Source organism: Dermacentor silvarum, chromosome 1, assembly GCF_013339745.2.
Source record: "Dermacentor silvarum isolate Dsil-2018 chromosome 1, BIME_Dsil_1.4, whole genome shotgun sequence".
Taxonomy (NCBI): Eukaryota; Metazoa; Arthropoda; class Arachnida; order Ixodida; family Ixodidae; genus Dermacentor; species Dermacentor silvarum.
In genome coordinates this window covers 190,795,858-190,815,419 of record NC_051154.1, presented here as the reverse complement: position 1 = coordinate 190,815,419, position 19,562 = coordinate 190,795,858, and the positions used below count along the sequence as shown (strand labels likewise).

The following is a 19,562-nucleotide window of genomic DNA, read 5'->3' as shown; positions in this document are numbered from 1 at the left end:
GGCTCCCTGAAAATGCAGAATTGGGGTTCAGCAGATATGGTTGTATCAAAAAAGCAAATACACCCTTCTCATTAAAATACATTCTTAAATCAATCCTTGTCAAAAAAAAATTCAGTATTTTAGCAGCTTTCTCTGCTGTGGTTACGGTATTTTAAATAAATTAAAACGTAAATGTATCTGCGTTACTGACTATAGTAACTGTTTACAGGGCTTATTAAGGATGCGAGGGGGGGAGGTGGTCACGGTAGGTTGGTGCTACTAGAAGGGGTCAATTGTTTGAGAACACTGGTAGGTGTGCTCAGATAAGTTCCACCGGATAATGTCCGGTAACCATTTTTAATTTTGACCCAAAAAATTTATTTTGCTGCCAGAGTGTCAAGAAAAATGAGATCGAGCTTATTATTGCAAGCAAAAAAATACTTTTGACGAACAAAACAAGCAAGAGCCTGATCAGTCAGAAGCACTTTTTGCAAATTTTGCTAAATCCGCATTTTTGGTTAGCTCCCAAAGTAAAAGTGTTGTGGCTATGGCTCTAAAACATATTTAGTGATACAGTAAGGGTCAATAACATCGATCCTAATTTTCACAAAGTATGACCGCTATGATAGGGAGAAAAAAAAAAAAATGTGATAACGGAACATTGCACAATATCGGTCAAAGTCGATTTTTTTTCTCTCTAACTTTGAAGAACACCATTTTTAAATACTATTTCCATGAAAGTAACTAAATTTGCGGTAAATATCCTTGCCCTAGGTAGCATTAAAAAAATTCATGAGAACTGCATAAGATTGGGCCATTTGTTAAATTAGTGGAATTAAAAAAATAAATTTTCCCGAATTAAGTCTAGTGACCTTAATGTAATCTGGGGGAAAAAAAAACATGTTGCATCATTTCATTTGTTATGGAATTACAGAGAAAGAAATGTGACTGAATAAAGGGCAGCGCTGCTGTGGAATACGGGGTCCACGCGTACTCATGGTTGCAGGAAGATGCCGTGCCGCATGGTTGTACAAGTACCGCATTAACCTGTTTATCCATAATTATTTTAATTTCAATGCACTTATCATTCTTGCTATGGCTTATATGTTAGACAACGGCATATGTAAAGTTTCGGAATTTCACAACATATTGTGACCCTAAATTTGGATACAACGAACTTCAAATATAACACCTTTTTCACGGGATTATCACGGTACATTGCAACGAGCGTCGACTGCACCTGTATTCCCCGCCTGCAATAATGCCTGTATGGTACTGTAAATTTTCTGGAATAAATAAAATACTGATCTAAGAGAAGCGGACTGTAAAACTGAGCCAAAACTCTCAAATGTTCTTGTAGTGCTTTATCAGGATCTGGTGTGGCAGAATGCACCTGCACTGCATTTTTACACACTTCAGATTGGGACTGCTGAGAAGCACTGCTTGGAGTAAAAGTGGTGATGTGTTCATGCTGACAACCGCAGCACAATTTTTCACCTTCTAGAAAGTTCACTTTCTTCAAGGCAAGTGTGCTACTTCTTGGTAAAGCTACTTACTGTCTATTGAGAGTTGAGAAACTACTCACGCTTTTGCCATAGATGGCAACATCCTTTTTCAGTGACTATGCTAGCATGCAATACCCAGACAAGCAAAACAAGTTTTTGCATTTATGGCAGTAAAAAGTGACATGATAAAAGTGTAGGTGGCAATGACTTGCAGAATGTGCCAAATACACTGCCTACATCACAGGTTTTTGGCATGTTTTATGTCACAGGAAACTTCTTCAACTTGTGCATTTGTGTAGCCATTGTACTACACCATACAGGTAGGAGTAATAAATAAAAAAGATCCAAGCTGGCACTCACTTTCTTCAAGGCCTTCTACAGGGCCTGTGCTGACTTCATGGGACTCGGCAAACTGCACAAGATTGGCTGGCCGAGCACAAGCCACACCACGGGCAATTGCCACCAATCGGTAAAAGGCTTCACCATCAAGATCTTGGAACGGTGGCTTCTCTTTGCTACTATTGTTCAGGCATTCCAGGACATAGCTCAAGAGAGCTTGATCCTGTAGAAAGAAGTGGAGCTCAGTCTGAGCACAATGTTTCAAAGCACAAGCTTGGCAGTTTACAGCATTAAATACATGACAATAATTAGTAAATCAGAACCAAAAGATAACACCAACATAACATGGCTGAAAACACTTTCTTTCATCTACACTCAAACCTCGTTACAACGAAGTTGAAGCAGAAATTACTTCGTTATACCCATTACTTTGTTATATCCATTATTGCCATTTACTGCAATATATGGCCAATATTTTGCACCGCCGCGCGTAGCCGAGCAGCCAGGCACGCCCAATGGAGAGAGGTCAGTGGAGAAGTACGATAGTGAACTGTGGCTTGTATGCAGGTGTGCAGCTACGCACGGTAGTGAGAAAGACCAGCGTTGCTCGATGACGTATGCGTAGCAGGGACGCGAGTGTTTTGAACTGATGCGGTGAACGAGTGCTGAACCCCGCGGAAAGCGCTGTACTCGGCGGGCAACGATCGGGTATATTTTGGTTTCAGAGATGAATTTAGTTTGTTGTATCGACTGGCAGAACAATTTCACTTCGTTGAAACGAGGTGTTAAATACATGGATCTCTATGGGGATTTCAAGGGGAATTTCATTTACTTCGTTATACAGTTAAGCCTGGATATAACGAAATTGACAAATTCCAAAAAAAACTTCGTTATAAAAAGGATTTTGTTATATGCAGGTTGGGCACGAAAATTTGAAAAAGAAACGCTTACCGTATTTACTGTACTTTCCGGTGTATAAGACGCATTTTTTTTTTCTGAATTTTTCGTCGGTGCATCATATAGAACGGTGTGACTTGTGTACTTTTTTTTCGTAAGAACTGCCATCAAAATCGGATTCGATGTTATGGCCATGCGAAGTGCGCCGATTGACTTAACTGCTACGGGTTCAGTGCGCGCCACCGAGATACCGGGTTCTTCTCGTGTTCGAGTTGCCGAGCGTCGTGCGAGAAGGACGGAGCAGCAACGCAAGTGGCGGCAGGCCGACCGCGAGTCAACCGACCCAGAAGTCATCGCATCTGCAGATCGCTGTCAAGATACGGCGCGCGCCGCTGCGCAAACTACACAGTTGCTACTAAAGTACAAGCCGCCCCCCCCCCACCTTCCTCCCGCGCTGCCTTCCTGTTTCCCTCCCTTGTGCGCGATGCGGCTCACCGTCGCACGCTTTCACTTGCACATACTGCATAGGGCGCGCAGGGACGATGTTATTGCCCTTGGACTTTATACGAAACATCGCGGCTACCACGACGGCAGAAATATGGCTGGAGTGTCCGCATCATTGCTATCGCGTAACCCACGTTCACGGAGTGAAACATCACTGTAATTTTTTTTAAATCGCTTACCGAACGAACAGGCGCGTCCTATACACCGGTGCGACTTATAAGTTTTTTTCAGGAAAAACTGCCATTTTGAGGGGGGTGTGTCTTGTATAAAGGTGCGACTTATAGACCGGAAAATACAGTACTCGATTCTAACGCGCCCTCGACTGTAACATGCACCCGTTTTGTGAGCGTTAGATTTGAATAAATACGGTAAGTAAGTGAAAGGGTAACAGACAGTAGCAGACTTCCACAGTAACCAAAAAGTGGCGCTAACAGCGCGTTGAAAAAAAAAAAAAAGGATTTTTTTCCCCCCTTCGGCAACATCAACTGGAAAAGGAGAGTGCCAGCTTGGCAGGCTAGGCCAGCTGCAGCAAGCGGCTGGATCAGGTTTGAATGAAGCGAGGGGGAAAGGTCACGCCCGCGGCGGCAAGATCGCCAGGTAGAGGGATGCAGGCCCACCTCGCGCTCGCTCGCACGCACGCACACGTGCGCTCGCTCTTGCCTTGCAGTCGCCGTGAATTCAAGTGCGCCAAGTGTGCGAGGGCTTCGCAATCCATCGCGGCGGAGAAGGTGCTTCCAGTTGCTGCTCGCGCAAAAATGACAAAATTTGGGGCGAAATCTCTAGGTTGTTGGCAGGGAAAATTCGTTATTTCAAGGGGGTCTTCCGCTGCCACTTCGTCACGTAGAGGTCTCAAATACATGTGCTTCTATGGAGTAACGGCGGGGAATCGAAAAACTTCGTTATATCCAGGAATTCGTTATATGGGGGTTCGTTACAAGCAGGTTTAACTGTATTCATTATTTCATTATATCCCGTTTCGCTTTAATGAGGTTCGAGTGTACTATGTGGATCTATGTAATGAAAATTTACAAGCATTATACAAGATTACAGATTTCATTGCTGAGCTCGGGTTAGCACAAGGTTGCTCTCTGTGAAGCTTGTGAGACTACGATAGGTCAATGCTTCCTTTGCAGGCCAATGCCATATCAGGAAACTCGCAACATGGACATTAAGCTACTAGAGATGTAGCTTGTGAAATAGCGAACACAAAACATTATTCAGACGACGCGCACTGTGGTAATCAATGTTATGCAAAGCATTTGAGTACATAATCTGAGAATGGCTCAGTTTACTGCAAACTTGACAGTTTTCTACCAACTCATCTTTGTGATGTTCACATGGAAACGTCACTCATCAACACCCTGCCTCGCACTTCCGTTCCACTCGACGATCTCACTCTACGCCCCTTTTTTTGCGGCCTACTGCAATCTCTCTTGCTCGGCACAGTGCTTCATGCTAACTGCTTCCTCCTCCAGGTTAGATGATATGTGCATGCGCTCTGTGGCAAGTGGTGTCGCCTGTGGCTCTGTGATACTACGGAGCCAGACAGCACCCAGTAGCAGCTCTCACAAAGTGTACAGAGGTAGGAAAAGAATGCTTCACATCTCTTTCCTTACCACTAGACTGTGCTCACTGTCAGTGCTTTTATGTTTTAACATTTTATTTCAGGACGTAGTTGTCGCAATATATACTGTGATATATAAAATTGTAGCCTGACCACTGGTGTTTTGAATGGATGTACAGTGGAATCTCGGTAAATTGTACCCACTTAGGCCGTGGTTTCTTATTAAATGTAGTTGAGATGAATCCTCGACTTGGTCACCCTTTAATTTAATGCGTTTAGTATCCGCTTAAGCCATAGCAGTACATTGTGTACCTGCCTGTTAATGTGTATGAGTCACTTCTTGTCAAATGCCCATCACACTCTTCTGTTGCAGTCTCGCGCTGGTTTGGCCAATCGATTCTGCATGAAGCGCGCCAAGTGCGAGTGACATGTTGCATGCATATGCATGGATCTCCATGGCCATTGCAGAGCCTAGCCTCCGAGCCTTGCCACGCACAATCTCGGACTAGTAATCTTGGAGGCCACGGCGAAGCGACCTAGCGAGATCCCATTGCCTGCGAGTGCTCTCGCGTGATCCGGCGAAAGCAGTCAGAGCAGCCACGGAAGTGCGCACATGTACGTTTTTTTTTTTTGGCCAGCCATAATGCACGCGTGCTGAACTTCACGAAAGTGATCTGCGGACGCGGCGTGATCGTGACAGGACTGCCTGATATTCGCGACAGTGATCTGTGGACCACAGGACCGCAGAATGGTGAACAGGCGAGTAAAGTATTGCATGATGAGCATCAAAGAAAAAAAATAAAAATTCAGAGCCCTTCCACTATGTGAAGATGGAAGACCAGCGAAGCTGTTGGTTTTGTTTAATTATATTTAAAAATTTTTAATTTGGTGGTTATGTTAATGAAATGGTTGAAAAGACGCAACACATACCTTTGTTGCATCGCTGTATGCTGTATGTGCAAGTGAAAGTGAGTTTAGGTGACTAGGTTCACACCACCTTTCACCATTGGCCGCAGCACGTTGGGCCGCTGCGAGTTAGGCTTCTCGTCACTTTCACACCCATTCACGCTGTTAAACTTAAAGGCACGCTCTTCCTCTTCGGACCGAGCGACACCGAGTCCAAGAGGCAACTGATGACATCGCTAGGGAAACGGCTATGTCAAGACAGAATGAGACAGCTATTGGTTGGTAGACTATTATGTTTCATCAGTGATGTTTCGACATGCATCGTCATAGATTAGTGTTCGGGCCACAGTGTTCATCGCTCTGGCGCATTGTTTTTGCCTCTTGTGGTCCCGCGTGTGACAAGGGTAGTTCAAGGGTGCCTTACAGGTCCCCTGAGCCCACAGGAGTATGTGCCAATGAGCTTGGACTCTTTCTGCACTATCACCAGGATCGGCTCACATGATAGGGGTATGCGTTATTGAGCTTGGACCCTTTCTGCACTATCACCAGGATCGGCCCACTTTGTTGTTTTACACGTCGTTTGTCCGCAGATGCAATCTGACAGAACCTAGCCATATACAGCTTCGCTGTAAAACTGGAGATCATCAATGCCATCCAACCAGTAGCGCACCCAGGATCTCTGACAGGGGGGGGGGGGGGGGGTTGGCAGTTTGCCAATACCATCTAAACAGCACTAATTTCAATTTCTTCACGAGAAATTGTCAAAAAATTCGATTTTTGCGCAAGTTTGCGAGTGTGCAGACAATTGCGCGTCTTACATCTTAGACAGTACTCAAAGGCGCAAGGAAAGAAGGGTTAAACAAAAAAGGGGGGGGGGGGGGGTTACAACCCCCGAAACGCCCCCCCGTCGGTGCGCCACTGCATCCAACATGGAGCAAAGAAGTCAGTGTTGGCACGGGAGAAAGGCCTGCCACTGAGTACTGTTTGTGGTATTTGGACAGCACGAGAGAAGGTGCTCAATGGTGCACTGTCCAAGCTCAAGCATTGTCGTTTAAGGGGCTCAAGTTACCCAGATGTTGAGGAGGCTTTGGTGCACTTGCGGCCAACAAGGCAGGGACGAAAAAGCTGCCGCTCCTCGTTATTGGCAAGGCCGCGAAGTGGCCGACTTCCGTCAGGTGTGTTCTATCGCAACACCACCAAAGCCTGGATGACCTCTTAAGTTATTTGAGGAGTATGTGCGCCTACTGGACTGTCACTTTACCGTGAGCAGAAGAAAAATTGTTATGGTGATCGATAACCGATAGCCGTGCAGTACGCAGTTGATGCCAGAGTACAAAACAACGCCGCCCCGCTATCCCTCCTCCCTCGCCGGCGCCTCGAGCACAACGGAAGAAGGCGCGCTTCCTCCCTGCTTCTCTTGCGCGCGCGAGATTTAGACGCGGTCGTCGGCTCCCCTCGCACGATTTCACTCGCACATACAGCATATGGCGCGCGGCGACTGCGTTATCGCCCTTGAACTTTATACGGAAGATCTAGGGGCCAAAACCATTTTTTGGGCCACAACTCGTCATAGACACCTTCTTTATATAGCAAATACGGATCTCTAGGGCCATACTTTTGCTGGCGGAAACCGAAAATACGTCATAGTTGTCGCCTCCGGCACTTTGGGCGGCCAATGCCATTGTGAAGCCACCAAGCCAAGCGACATTAAAAGTCAAAATGGCCGCTCGGGCCGGCGCGGGGTGGCAGTTCACAATGCATGATGCGGGAACGATCCCACAGTTGCGACGCAACTGCGGGGTTACCAATGCCACGGCCGCTGGATAAAAAAAAAAAGGTGCGGCCTGCCGCGTGCATCGAAAACGGTGTGATCCGCAGCGGCGCCACACGCCGGGGTCTGTTGTCTGGCATCGGCATAGCAAAGGCGTCAGGAACGCGCTTGGAACGCCGTCGCGCGTGCAAGCCGAAGCGTTCCATCCCCCTCAGCTAGCGCCGTTCGGCACAGCCAAGCGGCCGACAATGCAACTACGGCCGTCACGTTCGCTCCCATAGCAGCGTGCCCGACGCGGCAGGCCGCACCTTTTTTTTTTTTTTTTTTTTTTTTTATCCAGCGGCCGTGCCAATGCATTGGGTTCTATGGGAGCTGTGCCTGGACCGGCCGAAAACAACGTAACAGCCGGGGAAACGCAGCCCCCGGAACGTAACAGCGGGGTTCTACTGTAACACTATACGACGCTACGACGTCATCGTGACACTCGCTCTTCGTTTCCGATGCCTCGCGCTTGTGCGAAATGACATGCGTCCACGCATCCGGTACCTGGTGTGACATTCCAAGGATGAGTGTTTCGATGAAAATGGAAAACGGGTGCGCGTTACAATTGAGGGCGAGTTAGAATCGAGTAAATACGGTTAGCGTTTCTTTTTCGAATTTTCGTGCCGAACCTGCATATACTGAAATCCTCTTTATAACGAAGTTTTTCGGGAATTTGTCAATTTCGTTATATGCAGGTTTAACTGTATTGATGCAATCATAAAAGTGCTTCCTATGTTGTGAAGCTTGTGCTTTCTGCTATTGGTCCATATGTCATTTGTCTATTTTTATGCAGCCGTTTTTGTCTATTGTAGTAAGAACAAAAGACATTGTTTTCATAATTATGCAACGAAATAATGAGCCTACAGAAAAAAATAACTGTATTTTTAGAATCAGGAGAAGAAACTAAACAAGCATGCTAATTTTTATCAAGTTTGGTTCATAAATAAGTAATCATAATTTTAATTACCACGCCCCCCCCCCCCCCCCCTTTACTTATTTCTGCTTGCCTACTTTATATAAGGTGTCCCAGCTATCATGCACCAAGATTTAAAAATATGCAAATGCCACGTAGCTGGACAGAACATCAAGGTAATGTTGTTTGGCATTGCTTGGAGATACTCAAATTATTTTTTGCATTCTGCCTAATTAATCAACTTCTCAAATGCTACAATTAGGTGAAGAGTATCAATGAGAAAATTGTGGAGCAACATAAAACTCGCAAACTGTCATTCAATGGAGGACTGGCACTCACCCACACAATCTCTGTCTCGTTACTTTCTCGGGCTTTATGTGTATGTTTTGCTTGCATTCCGCCTACTCTGTTAATATTGTTGCGTCAATTATTAATACCGCATTCTCTATGAACCTTGCATTGGTTTAAAAAAGTCTGTATTCCTGTACAACGAAGGTAAAGTAGCAGGTTAATACGCACTCTACACCACCAATTGATGTGCACTCTACAGCTCCTTTTATTATTCTTTTTTATTTATTCGCTGTGAAATGCAAACACTTAATGAATGCAATTAGGCAAGCTTGGCCACTGTGACAGTAAGTTAGTAGGATCATCAGGTTGCTTCAGACAAGATTATTTTTATCGCCCTTGCATGGTTACACGCACGACAGTGATGTGACAAAATTCTAATTATTTGAGGAGCTAAAATCATTGGTAATTTTATTTCAGCTAACAGTGGCCACTGTCTTGCATCAAGCTAACCAGACTACAATGAAGAGCGAAAGAAAATTATAATAGCCGCGTTTCAACTCAGTGTTACAACGTCCTCTGTCAAGAAACTGCTGTGTCACATATGATCTTCGTTTAATGCCATATTATAGCTTACCTTATGTAGCAGTGAGTCAAAGTACAAAAGCACACAACTCAATTGTGAGGCAAAATTCGCTGTAGTGGCATCAGAGCCACACATTAAAAGAACATCTCTGGACGTGTAACCACTAAGCGAGAGTCATGCGATTATTGCAGTTATCCTAATACAGCTAAAATATAAAGCATATGACGCAATATGATATGAATCACGCTTGCAACTCTTTTTTCTACTGCTGAGTGATGTTCATACCACCCCGTTCATGTTTCGTGGTATCACAGAGTTTTTGGAGTGATTAACACACCGTGATGAGGCACTAACGCGGTATTCACGTCTCACTGCTATCACTTCCATTCTCATTCCATTCTCACTGCTACCATTAAAGCAAGCTAAAACTTTTTTTTGTGATGTTCTCGAAACATGAAGTGATAATAAAATTGATATGACTGTGGTGAGCGGAGGGTGCGACAATCGCACATTGGGCGCTTGACACGGGCATTCACTGATCTTACTACAGCACAAAGTTAAGATGATAGCGCAACACTAAATGCTTTTGTGCACTGTAAAAAAATGCAGACCAGCATTTATGACTGCTACAGCCATGGAAGCAGCAGCCTTTAAAGCTATTCACGCCGTACACGCACATGTAAACAGGTAGTTCCTAGGAGACGAAGCGGGGCACAATCCACAATATCTGTGGTTCAGCAAGAGCCCGCCAGGTGTCGACTCTGCTCTATCTCGCTGCCAATAGTACACAGGGCATTAGCAGTTACAAAACAATACTTTTTTAATGTGTGTTCAAGAATGGAAACAGTTTTTATTCGAGAGGAAGCTGGTTTTTCGCTTGCGCAATGCTCTAGATGCAGTTGAGAGTGCAGAAAACATTGAAGAGGACATTGACATCATGATAGGAAAGTGACGACGACAACACCATGCTTTCGCTGTGAATGACGTCTGAGGATAGTGTAGGTTCGCAAAGCCTGCAACAATATTTCGCCAAAAGGGTTTCATTGCAATAGCATTAGTACGAACACTTTAGCCACACTCACGATCTCGGCATTGCCGTTGCCGTGCTTGCCGAGTGTCACTGGTATATGTGTGTCTGGACACTCATGACAGGTGGTCACGGTCCCTACCCCGAAAACATTGGAATGCAGCTGCGATGTCGGTTATGTCACACCCAAGCATGATAGAGATGCGAGAAGTGCACGGCGACTTTGTGCCTCGAAAACGGGTGCTTCAAAAAATTTAATACAAGGAGGAGGTGGAGCGCAATGATAAGTGCCTTGGCCATTGAACCCCCATTTACCTAGTGTACTAGATGTAGTATACAACTGTAACTTCAGAACCAATAAATAATACTCTATCATTTTTTGAAGATGTGATATTTGTGTTATTTTTTCATTATTCACAAACATTGATGAAAATCGTACAGGTAGTTTTATCATGATTCATAATGGGTTAATGTGGTGGTGGCACAGTTGATTGCAGTAAATTTTTTCAGGGAGAGGTGCCAGGCTTAAACAAAATCAGTTGAAAGTGCATGAGAGTATTGTATTACAAAAGAGACATATATTCTTCAAGAGCCCATGACAGGCATGCTTACCATCCTTGCAATGCTTGAAGTAGCAGCGTTGTGCTTAAAGCACACTTGATGCACTTGCAGCTGACCAATTCCATACTGGTAAACTTGGGCAGTGATGACTAGAGCTCTCAATGAACATGACAAAATAATCCCATACCCCCAATGGAGTGGAGAATCATGCCATGCCCCCAACACTAAAAAATCCTGGCACCACCTCTAGATAGAGGCTGAAGTGGAATTAAATACTGAAGTTAGGGATAGGATCAGAACCAACCCTCTCCCCAGAAACATGCATCCAGAATATAATATCAAAAGGAGAAAAGCAAGAGCTAAAGCACTCTTGCAGGAGATAGAACAGCAGAACCAATCGGCAGCTATAGTTGATGCTGCCTGGGTGAAAGGTAAAGAAGCCTATACGGCCATTGTATCAAATTCTCAAGGAAATGTGCAAGACGCTATCACTATTTTTACCAAGGAACCCATGGTGGCGGAACAAGTGGCAATTGCTCTAGCCATCAGGAGTAATAAGTGGGCCTTCATTTACAGTGATTCAAAAGCAGCTATAAAAAGTTTTGATAAAGGCTACGTAGCTGGAGTTGCAGCTAAACTATTTGAAAACATTAGGATTAGGAGAACAGAAATCCGATGGTTTCCTGCACATATGGGGAAAGTGGACGAGACTCGGGTAAACCTCAACGAGGTTGCGCATGACTTGGCACGAGGACTTGCTAACCGTGACAGTCATAACCGAGCCGTTCACCATCAGGCCGGGGAATATAGAGATCATTTAATAACTTATAATGAGATAACCAAACACTACTATCTAGGACGCAGGCAATTCCCATTGCCACACTTAAAACTAAACAGGGCTCAGGCAGTCTCGCTGCGCTTATTGCAAACGGGTACATACCCCACGCCGTACCACATTAACAAAATATATCCAGAGAGGGAGATTAGGATGGAATGTAATGATTGTAATGGCATCATTGAAATCAAACATATGCTCGCGGGGTGCTCCGCAACTCTTCCCAGCCTCCTGGAAGAATGGACTCAATGGCAAAAAAGAATACAAAGCCCATTGCTTCAAGACCAACTAAGGGCTGTCCAGAGGGCCCATGATGTCGCTGAAGGGCTTGGCCTGACAGTGCCAACGTGGGAGCGGCCCGCCTCGGCTTAAGTCGAGCCTCCGAACCTCTTTAAATAAAGTTTACACACACACCCCCTCTTGCCTAGCCTTTCCAAGCCAAATCCAAGAGAAAAAAACATAAGGAGCCCAACACACCCTGTGGCTGGTGTAGGCAGTGCGGCTGGGGTGCAAAGCAGCCAGGAGCGCACGAACTTGCTGGTGTACAGCTGGTGGAGTGGGCAAGGTTAGCAGGCGGGTGGCCACCTCCAAGGCAGTCCCTTTAGCATTCCCAGACAGCCACTCCTCTGATAGCGAGCTCACTGAGAAGCAGTCATCCAACATCTCCAAGCAACTGCTTGTCAGCCTGTTAAAGAAAAGGAAGCCACGAAGGCCCTTAGGTGTTGCAGCACACACACACACTTAAAACAGTTTGCTAAGGCTGGCTTATTACGAACTCCTACATGAGAAAATTATGAACAAAAAAATAAAGGAAAAGGAACATCTATAACTTCGCCGATAGGCATCCGCTGCCGCCATCGAGCCAATGGACGTGCGCCATTGCTATACTTTATCCGGTTGGTATTGCCTCGCAAGCAAGCAAGCAGACAAGCATCTCCACCTTAAGATTATATATCTTACATTGTGCTTTGGACACAATTTTTCTTTCTTTTTTGCTTTGTTAAAGGGACCCTGCAATGATTTTGACAATCTGGTACAAACATACCTATTCATTAGGGTAGGTCCTTCTGATCATTAAGTGATGCATTTAGGCACTCTGTGTAAAGCGTGCAATTTATTATAAGGTTTTAAAAATGTGCAACGCTACTGATGCAAGCGGTGCCGCTCCCTCGAGTATTCAGCCGCCCCCTCACAATTGACACAGTTAGCCGAATTGATGTTAGTTGGACGGGCTATTCGATTGGCTACCCAGGTACCATCAATAATTTTTTCCAACCTTACGGTGCACAAATGTTGTTCGTAATAGTTGGTATGTTGAATAATTTGTCCCCCCCCCCCCAAAAAAAAAAAAGAAAAACACCAACACTTTATCACTACCCTCAAGCACTTCCGGCACACAGCAAGTGTCGTCTGCTTGTGTGACAACGTGCCCAGTGTTGATGCACGTTGTGCGGTCAGTATTGGTCTCGAACTTGCTTTCCACAAGCACCATGGATGTTATGTTGTGGGCTGAAAATCTAGCGATTGGTGATATGTAAAGTTGCGACGTTGTATCCCTCTGCAAGGAAAATTGCGAGCGGAGTGGCTGCAGTGCAGAGCGCTGTCAGTATTCGATCGGCATCAGCATATATGCAATTGTGGCCGTCACTTCAGTCCGCAGGATTACAACCACAGCAGAGTCTTAGAGTGTAGGCCATTCCTGTAAAAGCAGGTAGACTGGGTGTTTTGCCAGATGGGCAGAAGCACAAACATGAGCGAACTGCAGGGTGCAGCCACCTCGTGGCACAGAGCTCAACCAAACACAGGGCTAATATAGCAGTAACCAAGGGCGCGATTGGAGATCTTTGTTCGAAATGCGTTCTGTTCAGTTGCTGCAACGTCACAAAGTGGCAGTATGCAAAATTTTTTTAGAACAGGAGGGAAAGAGCAGCCAATCGGTAAGTGGTGAATGTCACATGTAAGAGGTCGTCGGCGGTATACGAAAAAGACGACGACGAAGTTCGCGGAGCGTTCCGAACGGCGCGAGCGCTCGAGGTACGCGAGCCGAGGTGTAATCTGCGAGGCAGAAGCATCGAAGCAGCATTATCGACGTGGCTCTTGAGCTGGAAGGTCGCTTTGTCAGCCATGCTCTGATGACGGGAGAGCGGAAGACCCGGCCACGAAGCTCGTGATGCTGGCAAGGCCCAGGCGTAGCTGTAGTCCTTGGAGACATCCGGGCGAAGCTCCTGCGACCGGCCGTTGCTGCTCACGGTGGTTCCGGTCTTCTTCTCGAGAATCCCTCTTCCTCTGCCAAGCCCGTTCAACCGATAATCACCGTGCTACCGGGTCGCCATGCCGATCGACGTAAGGCGAAGAACGCTTCGCGAAGCCTAACCCGGCAAGTGACACGTCGGCGGCAGATACCAGGGCACCAGCCACGCACTCGGCCAGGTCAACGGAACCGCGAGTCGTCCGCACTTACGACATCAGTGACACCCCGAACGAACAAGTCGTGAGGCCTAACCCGGCGAGTGACACGTCAGTGGCAGCTACCGGGGCACCGGCCACGTACTCGGCCAGGTCGACGGAACCGCGAGGCGTCGGCACTTACAGCACCCGCAACGCTTCGGACGAGCCCCGACACGGACTCAACAAGAACTTCAAACCGATGGTCTTCAAGAACCCGCACTTCTATATTCCGACGCAGTTAGGCCGGGGCCAGGGTGGCCAGGCTTTGACGAGTCAGGGCTAAGACTGACTTAGAGACTTTAAGGCGGAGCTAGGCTCCGAAACCAAGATAAGAGTGTTAGTCGTTCCTTGTTTACGTGAGCATTTTTTGGTAGTTGTGTATTTAGTCGGAGTTTTGTATTTTATATTGAGTAAGCATTTTGGTTGAGTTATGGTTTGAGTTTTGTGTGCCTTGTGCCTTTACCGTCCCTGTACATATTAAATCTTCGTTTGCTGTGCTGTCGGTCGTGTCTCTCCGCCATCGAGAGCAGCGCATGTACGCAACTCTCCGCCTCCCAAGTAGAAGGTGACAAAATATTGGCGAGCCTGCCAGGATTGATACAGCCTAGTCACCAATACTTGAGAGTAGCAGAGATGGAGTGGGAAAGTTTGGCGGCGATAGCGAAGGATTTGAATATGTCGAAGGATGAGGCGATGGCATTTTTTAGGTACACGCAACAAGAGAAGGAAAGACAGCAGAAAAGCGAAAAAGAAATTTTGGAACTTAAGGTAAAACTAGCGGAGATGGGCGCGGGCGCTCGTGACGGCACGAATTCACCCGGATCGGCGTCATCCAACTCGACTTCGCCCAGGCCAAAACAGATTTGCCTCAGGAAATTGATGGCTCCGTTTGATGAGCGTAGAGATGATTTAGATGCGTATTTGCATCGCTTTGAGAGAATAGCGGTCGGGCAAGGCTGGGCAAGGAATGAGTGGGCTAGCGCCTTAAGCCTGTGTCTAGTTGGTGAGGCTTTAAGTGTGTTCGGACGGATGCCCTCCGAAGAGAGTTTAGACTATGACAAGGTGGAGAACACTTTATTACAAAGATTCTGGCTAACCGCTGAGGGTTTCCGCGAAAAGTTCAGATCATGCAAGCTGGAAGACTCGGAAACTGGAAAACAGTTTGCTTGTAGATTGACAAACTACTTTGAAAGATGGATGGAGTTGTCAGAGGCCAACAAGACATATGAAGGGGTGCGGGACAGGGTCGTAGGAGAACAATTTCTCGCCAGGTGCAGCGACACTCTGGCGATATTCCTCAAAGAGAGGAAATTAAAAACAGTAGAGGAAATGGCGGCGCATTCAGATCAGTTCGTAGAGGCACAGGGACTAAGGAATTTAGGAAAGAGTGGCAAGGACGCGCCGATGGTAGCAGTAGGAGAGACGAGGAATCGGGGCGCAATGAACAGGCAAGAGAAGTCACAAAAATGTTTTCTTTGTAACCGGCTGGGACATATAGTAATGAACTGTCGGGTGAAGGATAGTCGACGTGATCCACCAGTGGTTTGCCAGCTATGTCAAAAGAGAGGTCATGGGGCGCACGAATGTAGATCAGGATACATGGACAAAGCTGCATGTACGATGAAAGGTAAAGAGGATGGGACGAGAGAAAAGAACATGCCCATGGTGGAGGAAGAAGTTCAAGGACACAGGGCCACGGTATTGAGGGACACGGGGGCGAACACAGTCTTGGTTAGGGAGAGCCTGGTACCATCCGAGAACATGACCGGCTATTTCAAACCAGTCATTTTGGCGTACAGGTCCGTCAAGTATTCGCCAGACGCGCAAATTCAAGTGTCGACACCATTTTTTACGAGATTGGTCACAGCTAGGTGTGTAAAAGATCCTCTGTTTGACTTGATTTTGGGGAATGTATCAGGGGTGAGAAGGGCGGATGACCCAGACCCTAATGGAAGAGGACAGAGTATTTAGAGAAGAGGGAAAAGCCAGAATCGCTAGAAGAAGAGACACCTTAGGTAGAGGTAGCGGCGGCAGTACAAACGTGAGCTATGATTAAGAATACTAAACCCTTAACACCATCGCCGGTCACGAACATTAAGGGGTTGAGCATAACGGCGGCTGGATTCAAGGAATTACAGGAGAAAGACGAGTCGTTGCAGAAGTGCGTACAGAAGATAGGAGAAATAGTACGAAGGAAAAGAAGTCGAAACGTGGTGGAGTTTCTCAAGAAGAACGATTTATTGTACCGGAGGTGTGTGTTCAGTTCGGGAAGCGAGGTTCAGCAGTTGATGGTCCCAAAGGAACTGAGAGAGACAGTAATGAAGATAGGCCATGACAGTGTGATGGCAGGACATCAAGGGATAGGGAGCACGTTGGCGAGGATTACAGAGGAGTTCTTCTGGATTGGGGTACAGAGCAATGTGATGAGATACGTCAGGTCCTGTGATGAATGTCAAAAGACGGTGGCGAAGGGTCGTGTAGGAAAGGCACCGCTTGGAAAGATGCCCATTGTTGAGCTACCATTCCACCGTGTAGCGATTGATATCGTAGGACCTATTAGTCCCACGTCCGGGAAAGGTAACAGATATGTGCTCACGTTGGTGGACGTTGCCACTAGGTATCCTGATGCGGTAGCACTTAAGACGGTAGATACGATTCAGGTGGCCGAAGCATTATTAGAGATGTTTTCCCGGTACGGCGTTCCAAGGGAGATTTTAAGTGACAGGTGCTCTAACATTACATTGGAAGTTATGAAGGAGATAAATAGGCTGCTGTCCATAGATCAAAAGCTAACTACCCCCTATCACCCAATGGCCAATGGGTTAGTGGAAAGGTTTAACGGGACATTGAAAACAATGATCAGAAGGATGTGTCAGGAGAGGCCAAAAGACTGGGACAGATACTTGCCAGCGCTCTTGTTTGTGTACCGAGAGGTACCACAAACCAGCATAGGGTTTTCTCCATTCAAGATGATTTATGGCAGAGCAGTCAGAGGGCCGATAACTATTCTTAAGGAGTTGTGGACTAAAGAAGAACTGGGTAGTGAGGAAAAGACGACCTACACCTATGTACTAGAGCTGAGGAACAGGTTGGAGGAGACATGTAAGTTAGCCCATGAGAAGTTAGCACAGGCTAAGCATATTCAGAAGAACTATTACGACTGCAAAGCTGTGTCTAGAAGATTAGAAACGGGAGATAAGGTGTTAGTGCTGCTCCCCACAGACCATAATAAGATACTGATGCAATGGAAGGGACCTTTCACGGTGACGCAGAAGAAGAACGAGTTGGATTATGAAATTGAGGTGCAGGGTCATAGAAAGGTGTTCCATATTAACATGCTGAGAAAATATGAAGATAGAGAAGAAACTGGAAAAGGGGAAGATGACGCAAGGGCTAGTGTTTGTATGGTAATTGCAGAGGAGAATGACCACGGCGAGGTACAAACGTATGTTAATAAGAAGACTATGGGTGTGGAGAGTGGCAAGTTAAATCCAGCCCTAACAAACAAACAAACAAACAAACAAACAAAAGAACTGAAAGCACTAATACACAACTTTGAAGAAGTGTTTTCAGATTTACCGGGGCGGACGGATGCAGTACAGTGTGGGCTACACTGTTCCACAGAGGAGCCAGTACATGTAAAGCAATACCCTCTACCGCTGGCAATGCAGGAAACCATAGAGAGGGAGATTGAAGAGATGCTGAAACAAGGCATCATTGAAAGGACAAACTCTCCCTATAACGCACCTCTAGTGGTGGTCAAAAAAGCAGATGGCTCCAACAGAGTATGCGTGGATTTCAGACGCCTGAATAACGTGTTAAAAACTGACGCGGAACCAATACCCAGAATAGATGTAGTGGTGGCAAGGGTAGCGAAGAAGTTTTTCTCAAAGCTCGACCTGGCAAAAGGGTATTGGCAAATACCGATGGAAGAAACGTCCAAAAGAAAAACTGCATTCTCGTGTTCGAAGGCATTATTCCAATTTAGATATATGCCGTTCGGACTGAAAACTGCAGCAGCTGTGTTTACGAGGTTGATGAGACAAGTGTTGAACGGTGTGCCGCATGTCGAGCATTATATTGACGACATTATAGTTGCCACAGACACGTGGGAAGAACATTTACTGGCCCTGGAGCAGTTATTAATAAGAATAAAGGATGCAGGATTGACAATCAAACCCACCAAATGTGAGTTGGGCTATGCCGCTGTAGAATTCTTAGGGAACGAGTTAGGAATGGGCATGGTCGAACCTAGGGAGGATACGCTGGAGAAGATTCAAGTGGTATGTAGACCACGGACTAAGAAACAGGTGCAATCGTTTCTAGGATTGACAGGGTTCTATAGAGAGTTCATCCCACATTACGCTGAAGTGGCAGGCCCTCTGATAGAATCAACAAAAAGGGAGCGAGCAACATAGTAGAATGGGGAAATAGACATCAGGAGGCCTTTGAGATGTTAAAGAACAGTTTGGCACATCCGCCTGTTCTTCTAGCACCGGACACACAGAAAGAGTTCGTGCTTTGCACAGACGCATCAGACAAGGCGTTAGGAGCAGTACTCTTGCAAGAAAAAGAAGAAAAGCTCCATCCTGTGTTTTTTGCTAGTAGGCGACTAAATAAGGCTGAACAAAATTATTCTACAGTAGAAAAGGAATGCCTAGCTCTCGTTTGGGATGTGAAAAAGTTTCACATATATCTATTCGGCAAACAATTTCGGGTGCAAACAGACCACCAACCCCTACAGTTTTTGAGCAAAGCTAAACTGACAAATGGTAGGTTAATGAGATGGAGCCTCACCTTACAAGAGTATTGCTTCCATATACAATATATGAAAGGCAGACAGAATGTGGGAGCGGACTTCATGAGTAGGGCGATTGAGAATTGAGACTGTGAAATATAATGTGGATGGGACTAAGGTGAATACATAGGTGTAGTACATAAAGTGAACTCTTAAACGTGGTGAACAGTGCATCTGGACATAAAGTGAACTCTTAAACATAGTGAACAGTGCATCTGGTGAATTGTGCGCAACAGTGTGGTGTTGTGTAGCGCATCAAGTCTTCACATGAACCAGCACCAATGTCACAACGAGGAGTCATAGTCATCACCTGAAGGCCAAGAGTAAGCAGTTTTTTTGGAAAAAACTCTTGAAGAGGGGGCTATGTCACATGTAAGAGGTCGCCGGCGGTATACGAAAAAGACGACGACGAAGTTCGCGGAGCGTTCCGAACGGCGCGAGCGCTCGAGACACGCGAGCCGAAGTGTAACCCGCGAGAGAGAAGCATCGAAGCAGCATTATCGACGTGGCTCTTGAGCTGGAAGGTCGCTTCGTCAGCCATGCTCTGACGACGGGAGAGCAGAAGACCCAGCCACGAAGCTCGTGACGCTGGCAAGGCC

The 19,562-nt window shown here is 46.2% G+C and overlaps 1 protein-coding gene across 4 annotated transcripts in view; it reads right to left on the bottom strand.

Moving 5' to 3' along the window:
• Window positions 1–19,562, bottom strand: part of LOC119436549 (E3 ubiquitin-protein ligase UBR4-like) — a 465,665-nt gene that overhangs the window by 168,758 nt on the left and 277,345 nt on the right. For all 4 annotated transcript variants that reach the window (XM_037703422.2, XM_037703424.2, XM_037703425.2 and 1 more), the window contains 2 exons: window positions 12,195–12,402; window positions 1,845–2,046 (listed from right to left, as the gene is read on the bottom strand). In XM_037703422.2, the coding sequence (XP_037559350.1) occupies window positions 1,845–2,046; window positions 12,195–12,402 (410 nt within the window). The remainder of the gene's footprint in view (window positions 1–1,844; window positions 2,047–12,194; window positions 12,403–19,562) is intronic.